At 43.1% G+C, this 7287-nt stretch overlaps 1 protein-coding gene across 2 annotated transcripts in view; it reads left to right on the top strand.

Annotated features, from left to right (window-relative positions):
• slc38a6 (solute carrier family 38 member 6) overlaps window positions 1-4299 on the top strand; it is a 32267-nt gene extending 27968 nt beyond the window's left edge. Inside the window, exons 12-16 of one of the 2 annotated variants that reach the window (XM_042218189.1) lie at window positions 95-195; window positions 268-392; window positions 797-941; window positions 1235-1345; window positions 3598-4299. In XM_042218189.1, coding sequence (XP_042074123.1) covers window positions 95-195; window positions 268-392; window positions 797-941; window positions 1235-1345; window positions 3598-3752 — 637 coding nt within the window. In that variant the 3' untranslated portion in view covers window positions 3753-4299. Of the gene's footprint in view, window positions 1-94; window positions 196-267; window positions 393-796; window positions 942-1234; window positions 1346-1439; window positions 1777-3597 lie in introns of those variants that run through there. The other variant, XM_042218190.1, reaches the window with a different exon arrangement.
• Window positions 4300-7287: the final 2988 nt, after the last annotated feature.

Below are 7287 nucleotides of genomic sequence, written 5' to 3'. Positions count from 1 at the left end.
CAGCTATTCTAAGTCTATGAATAAAATATGGAGCTGGAAATGACCATAATAGGTGCTTGTCACGTGAATGCATTATTATCGCTTTGTCTTTCAGACCTACCAAAGCCAGGATGCAGAAGGTCACGAATATCGGCATCAGCCTCAGCTTCTTGCTGTACTTTATTTCTGCGCTGTTTGGCTACCTCACCTTCTACGGTAAGTCATCTGGGACACTTTCATTCAAAGGAAAGCATTGTCCCATCTCGGTTTTCATCTTCTAACTTTTAGCTCACGTGGAATCCGAGCTGCTCCTCAGTTATGATGCATACTTGCCCCGGGACATCATGGTGATAGCGGTTCGACTGGCCATCCTCCTGTCTGTGCTGCTGACTGTGCCACTTATACACTTCCCTGTGAGTAGACCTGCTTCATAATGATGATGATGATGATAATAATAATAATAACGATGCTTTTTCCACACAGGTTTGTTTAGTGCTTCTTCTTTTTTCTTTTTTTACTCAAACTGTGAAACTGAAGAACTGAACTGAAAATGCTTGAAGGCTTTGTTGATCATTTTTATGTTGTTATTGTGATCAAGATGGTTTTATTTTTCAGTTCCACCTTTTTACTCTTTCACTTTATCAATTTAAATTTATTGTCGCCTAGAAAATTCATCTGGCTCTGTTACTGTGTTACAGCTGCCAGAAAAGCAGATTACTTCACTTTCCTTCTTTCTGCTTTAAGACATTTAGTTGCAATAACACTCGAGTGCTTTCAGCTTGAATGAGTACTGTCTGTGTCTGTGTGCTTGCTGCAGGCCCGTAAAGCTGCAATTTTGATGCTTTTCGGGGGGCGTGCCTTTTCTTGGCTGATCCACATCGCTGCAACTCTAACCATCCTGTGTGTGGTGCTGATACTCGCCATCTTTGTGCCTGATATCAGAAATGTGTTTGGAGTAGTAGGTATGTGGTACTTTGAAAATACTTTTAACATATGGGAGTGGGGTGTGTGTGTGTGTGTGTGTGTATATCAATAGATATTATATTGTTCATAAATTATAGATATATTTTTATTTCCTTACCTGTAACCTTTTAAATATGAACAGGCATTATAAGCTGCCAATATCCCAGTAGCCCAGAGTTATTGATTGTACTGGCTAGAACTGCAGTATCTGCTTATACATAATTAATGGCTGGAGTCCTGCTCAAACAGTTTATAAATCTCCTATCGTGAGCCTTTCCTGTTTGTTCCTCAGGATCAACAACATCCAGCTGCCTCTTATTTGTCTTTCCGGGCATCTTCTACCTCAAAATCAGCAGGCAGCCCCTCAGGTCCTTCGACTCTGTTGGGGTAAATGAGCTCTTCCGTAAATAGATCTGGCGATGAAGTTGCATACATTATATTTTGAGGTAATCTGGTAATTATTTCGAATTTTTTTTCTTTTCTTTCTCCTCTCTCAGGCTGCACTACTCGTGGTCTTTGGCGTGATTATGGGAGTCATCAGTTTCTGTGTTATCGTCATCACATGGGCAAAGAGCTCCTAGCCCCCTTCTGGTCTCCTCCCCCAGACCAACAACAAAACCAAAGAAAATGAAGCGCGCACCAAACAAACTGAAAGTTGAATAAATAAAGGGAACAGCATCGCCCCCAGGCATTTATTTATGATAAAATTATTCGACATTTGTTTTTTGTTTTTTCACGTTCTTTCCAATCTCAGCTCAATGTTTACATCTCCTGTACCGCACTGACCTTTGTACTGTACCAAATTCAGGGCAAGTCTTGTCTTTTTTTTTTTCAAATCTGATGTGTGGGTTTGTGATACAAAGCTGTAAATTTACTTTAATGTGCTTGTTTTTTCATTTCTACTTGTTCTGTGTTTGCGATTTTTGCACTTTATGTAAATTATTGACCACCCGATGAAGACTACATCGAAGTTTACTGCTTTCCTAAATTTTGTATGTGACACTATATGTATTTGTAAACACAGTGGGTTTTATGAATCACATTTATTTTTTTGGGCATTTGTTTTGAGTGTCTTTGAGCTTTGAGCACTCTAAAATCAGGTAAAACTATTTCTGCACCATCGTCTACTGCAGTGAATGTGATAAAACCGGTGATCAGTTTGTTGGTTCATTATAGCGCACGCCATGTGGGCCTAATTTAAAATGATGTGTTAGATTGTATCAAATTGCCAGCACTTGATAAAAGAGACATTGTTTATGTAATGACATGTCAGTTTTGCTCTATTTAACCACTAAAATGTCTTTATCGGTTTTCTAGAAAGCTCATCAGTCAAAACATGTCTGCTTGTTTGATTGGCAGGCACACTGCTGACGCTGAGGCCCCGCTCCTCAGTTGTACTGTGGTTTTCAGCCTGTAGCTAATGAAAGCCACATGCTCTGTACGTTTCTAATCATGATGCTGTTTAGATTGTCTTCATGCTGCCTCTGGAACCTACGGCCACCCGACTGCTGCTTTTAATCTGAGGAATTAGGCAGGCTGGCCCCCGCCATCCCTGCGAGAAAGCAGCGGCTGCAGGATTTTCACGCCACCCTTTTTTCCTTTTTTTTAAAACAAGGTTCGGTAATGCAGGGAATATCCCCGTGCTTCAATCCACCCCTCTTAAGGACACTCCCAGAAATAAAGGGCACCACAGCTGAACATATATATTTGGTTGTCATGAGGGGTAGAAGCAATGAAGTATGACAGCAGAAAAAAATACTGAAGTACATTTATTCCAAATAATTGTAATAATTTTGGGCTTGAAGGAATAATTTAAAGAAATGCCAGTGAGAAAGTCCCCAGATAAAGGAGCTATAAATGAAGTGGGAAAACAACAGTGTTTCTGACAAATAGGAACAGAAATTAAGAATCCTGACCTTCTGCACGGGATCATTTACAAACCTCTATGCTGAACACAAAAGCAGAGCAAGATTGCCACCTGGTGTCAGACTGTGTCCACAGCAGTCCAGGTCGGCACCATTTCACAGAAACTCAGGCGTCCTATGTTTTATCAAAACCTAACTAGGTGAAGATAACCACATGCTCAGATATTTTTCCAGGTTTATAATGAGTTGGAAAAATGCATGTTGACTCAAACCAGAGCTGGGTTTTTTTGTTTTTTTTTAAATGGAGATCTGACTGGGTCCCGAGTCCTCGGGCCCAGAGGTGGGAGTGTTTTTGTTTAGTTAAACTCACTCACACCCTGGGCCCATGTCCAGCAGTATGACAGCACCATCTCCCAGGGTTAAAGGATGGAATGAGCCAGCAGAGGAGCGATGGTGGGCCGGAATTAAGCTCTTGCTGGCAGCCGCCACTTTTGTATTGTTTCAAGAGGCGTCGGCTGTGTTCTTTGAAAATCATTTTCTGTTGTTGGAAATCAGGAGAAGGGTGAACCTGGTGTCCTCACTTTGACCTTCAGCCTACTTTGCCCATCCTGTGTGTGAAAACAGGCTGGGAACCACTGGATTAGATATGCAGAAAGTATTATCTACGTTTCTACAGGTGGCTGGAGACTGTTATCAGTGTGTCTTCTCTCTCCCTCCCCTCACCCCACCCAGTCACGGCAGACGGCTGCCCCTCCTGAACCTGTTTCCGCCTTTATTTCCTGTTAGGAAGGAGTTTTTCCTTCCCGCTGTTGCCAAGTGCTCGGTCACAGGGAGTCGTCTCATTGTTGGAGTTTTCCCTGCGTTATTGTAGGGTCTTTACCTTACAACACAAAGCAACTTGAGGTGACTGTTGTTGTGATTTGGTGTCTTTATAAATTAAATTGAATTGAATTTTCTGTTGTGGTGGACATCAGAAACTGAAAATCTCAGTGCGGACAACATCTGCTTTCTGTTTGCCTGCATAATCTTGTTCAACAGGCATTCCTGGCTGAAAGGTGCTTCACATGAGCTTTTTAAATGCCGGTTGGCATGATGAGTGGCTGTCCTTGTTAGTCACGGTGGGGACTGCAACTCAGAAGAGACGCCATCAATACGCAAGTGTCATCACTGATGAAGTGCTCTCCATTTATTTATTTTTTTCCTCTTTCCTCCCATTCTCTCTGTTCCCTCCATCTACATTCACTCCATGCCGCTTTTCTGCTTTTAATCAATTTCCATGCTCTATCAGTAAACATGTTCTTTGTGTCACAGTAAGAGCATTCCTCACTCTGAGCACTCTTTCTGAAAGAGCACATGCTTTGGTCATAGGAGAATGTGACCCATTTATACTCCTTATTTCTTTATGATTTTTTAAATATCATATTGCTTAAATAAGGCCTCAAAGCAGGAGAAAAACACGATTAGAGATCTTTATATGTGACATGGTGCAGTTTGACAACATCATCTGCTCCTGCTTTTCAGCTAGCGTGCTTCAGACAAGCCCGTGCTGCACTTGTAGATGAGCGATGTCCTTCAGCCCTTTCACCATGGGAGTCCCCAAAGCTGTGTATTAACTGAAAACCATTGTGTGCAGCAAACTCGTCACTTTCTCGAATAAAGGGGAAGAACTGACTGACACACGCATCACCTGCCAGTTCACAATAAGGGCCGAACACAATGACTAAAAAATAAACTTGACTCCAAGATTGCAGTCCCTATATAGTCCTCGAGACACAATACACCTCTGTAGCAGAGCCGTATGTTTTCAGGACTGGAATCAAGGTCAAGAGTGAAAGAGGAGGTTTTATAAATAAACAAGGGAAGTTTTACAAGGAAAAGCTTTGTAGTGGTTTGTCAATTTGGCATGTAACGACCAGAGGTTGAGGAGTAAGGAAGAGCGCCGATGGAGGCCCAGTGGTCAGCAGCGCAGTGTGGGATTCTGTTTTTTTTGGTTGGGAGCAGGGGTTAGTTTGTGTCCCTGCAATCCCATCAGCCCTGCGCTGAGCCTTTAATGCAGCCCTGACGCCTTTCTGGCGCAGGGGCCACGCTGCCTCACATCTGGAGCCAATTACCCTGGAGGGGCTGTGACAGGGCCCCCACCATCCTCTACTCTCTGCTCCTCTGTCCAAAGCAGCTCAGACCACTCTCAGTTGCATTCTTCTTTTCACAACATCATGCTTTATTTGTCAGTCCTTTTCCTCTTTCTTTTTTTAAAATTTGAAAACCATAACCTCCTCTACACCAAATCCCCCCCCCCCTCTAATAAGCTGATAAAGAAGAATAACAGGGTATGTTTGTGGCCGAAGGGCTTAAGAGAACAGAGAGCACTACGTAATGCCAGAGTCTCTTGTGCGTGTGCGTGTGTGTGTGTGTGTGTGTTTGTGTGTGTGTGTGTGTGTGTGTGTGTGTGTGTGTGTGTGTGTGTGTGTGTGTGTGTGCACAGCCTTACCTGAGGAGAAGCTGGGGTCTTGTGACTGGACTGTAGCACGGGGGTTAGTCCTGCTGCTTGGACCCGATGACTGATGAGGGTAATTGAGTTTGTGGTAGTGCAGCAAGCGTGTTAGGGGTGTAGACTGGCCCCGTAGGATTTCTCTCACCGAGGTCACAAGCGCTGGGAATGGGCTTCACCATATCTGGACCATACTCTTGTTAGTTCCCGCCCCACAGTTTGGCACCAATGCTATGGTTCATTAGCTGCAGCTATAGGGTGTACCTGGGCAGAGAGCCAGGGGATTGAGCTGTCCTGGGTTACACAGACATAAATTGAGAGTGTAGACTGTGAAGCAAATGTGGAAACTCTACAGGTGGCTGAAATTAAGCCATATACACAGAATCAGCCTGCTCTGAAAAAAGGAGGGGGGAGGCTTTTGGTAGCTGGCTTTGTGCTCGAGGCAATAAAATCTTGGCATTTTAAGGAGATACCTCAGAAGTGTGTGTTCATGCCTTTGTGTGTGTAAAGCATGCACATGTCTAATGTATATGTACACATGAAGCTCACAAGTCTGTGTGTTCTCAGTCTCTGGAGTCATGGAGAGCTGCAGACGTCTCCCATGGGTGCATAAATTCACGATTTGGCCGTGACAGTCTCTTCCAGAGAGAGAGAGAATGTTAGGCTGGAATGAGGGGGAAGCCATGCAGGGCAAAGAGCCACTGAGTTGGCAGACAGAAGGAGAAAAAGAGGGGGAACTGCTCGTAGAACAAAGAAAGAAAACAAATCATCCTGAGCTGTAAAAGTGCCATCTCTCGTTCTGGGGTAAAATATGAGCGAGTGGAAGAAAAATAGATTTTTAAAGTTTATCATAAGAGGGATGTGAGCAGAAAGGAAGAGGGAGGGGTGGAAGGTGAGGGCGGATCAATGGATTAAGCAGTCTTACTCTGCCCTCTGCTGGACAGTTCAACAAAACAACATTGAGGCTTTGCTGAAAGCAGGAACACTCTTATGACCTTCCTCAACACTGTGCATAGAAATAGAACTAAAATACCCTGACTCTAACATGTATTTAAAAAAAAAAAAGCAATGGTGAGAATACCTGAACATTTGCTCCTGCTGGTCGGGGTGATCTGCAACAAAAATTTAAAGGGGCAAAATGTTTTATTTTCAACCACCAGCTTTGAGAGTCCTGCCGCTGATTGCTGTAAGTGCACTGACACTTTTTGCACTGAATCAATCTGCTATCGGCCCGCTTTGGCATTACGACCTTCTCTTCTCAGTAAGGTCATGTCTGAGAGGCCGTTTACAAGACATCCTGGATTCAGGGGATGTGCAAGTTCTGGGACCCCAGCCCTTTATTTATAACAGCTGGACCAGAGAGATGTGGAGTCCTGACATTTGGCAGAGTGGGGTGAGAGGTCAAGTCTAACACCAATAAAGTGAAGACTTTGATCGTGGCATTTATGGATAGAGGAGGTACAGCACCCTCAGAGTGGGAGAGAGTGGTGTTTAAAGAATAAAGAAAAAGAGCACTCCTGCAGTTAGGTGAACCAGCCAGTCAAGAAAGAAAAAAGAAAAAGAAATTAAGTAGCTGAACTTTTACTTTCATTTCAGGATTTATTTTACAGCCCATTCCCTCCTGCTGGTTCACTGAGCCCAGTCAGAGGATGTCAACAAGCACAGATGTGCATGTAATAATAATTTGAATTACTGCTTTTTTGTGTGTGCTGTAAATATTGAGGAAAGTGCAGCTTTAATTCAAGAGGTTTAACAAAAATATTGCATTCCCTGTTCAGGAAATGCAGCCTTTTTATATACAGACTTTATAATTTTCAGGCACAAGTGCTATTTAAGTGCTTGCTTGACTGACAAGCACTTTCATGGCCAAGTGGAATCTGTTCTCTCATTATTCCATGACAAATTAAGCAGATAAAAATCTGTAGTTGTTAAGTGTTAACACAGATAGACAAATACATGTTTAGCACAGCAAGTGCTCTCAACATGAGGTCC

The sequence above is a fragment of the Haplochromis burtoni genome, unplaced genomic scaffold (genome assembly GCF_018398535.1).
Source record: "Haplochromis burtoni strain Fernald_Lab_line unplaced genomic scaffold, NCSU_Asbu1 Contig_16, whole genome shotgun sequence".
Taxonomy (NCBI): Eukaryota; Metazoa; Chordata; class Actinopteri; order Cichliformes; family Cichlidae; genus Haplochromis; species Haplochromis burtoni.
This window is presented reverse-complemented; position numbering and strand designations above follow the sequence as displayed.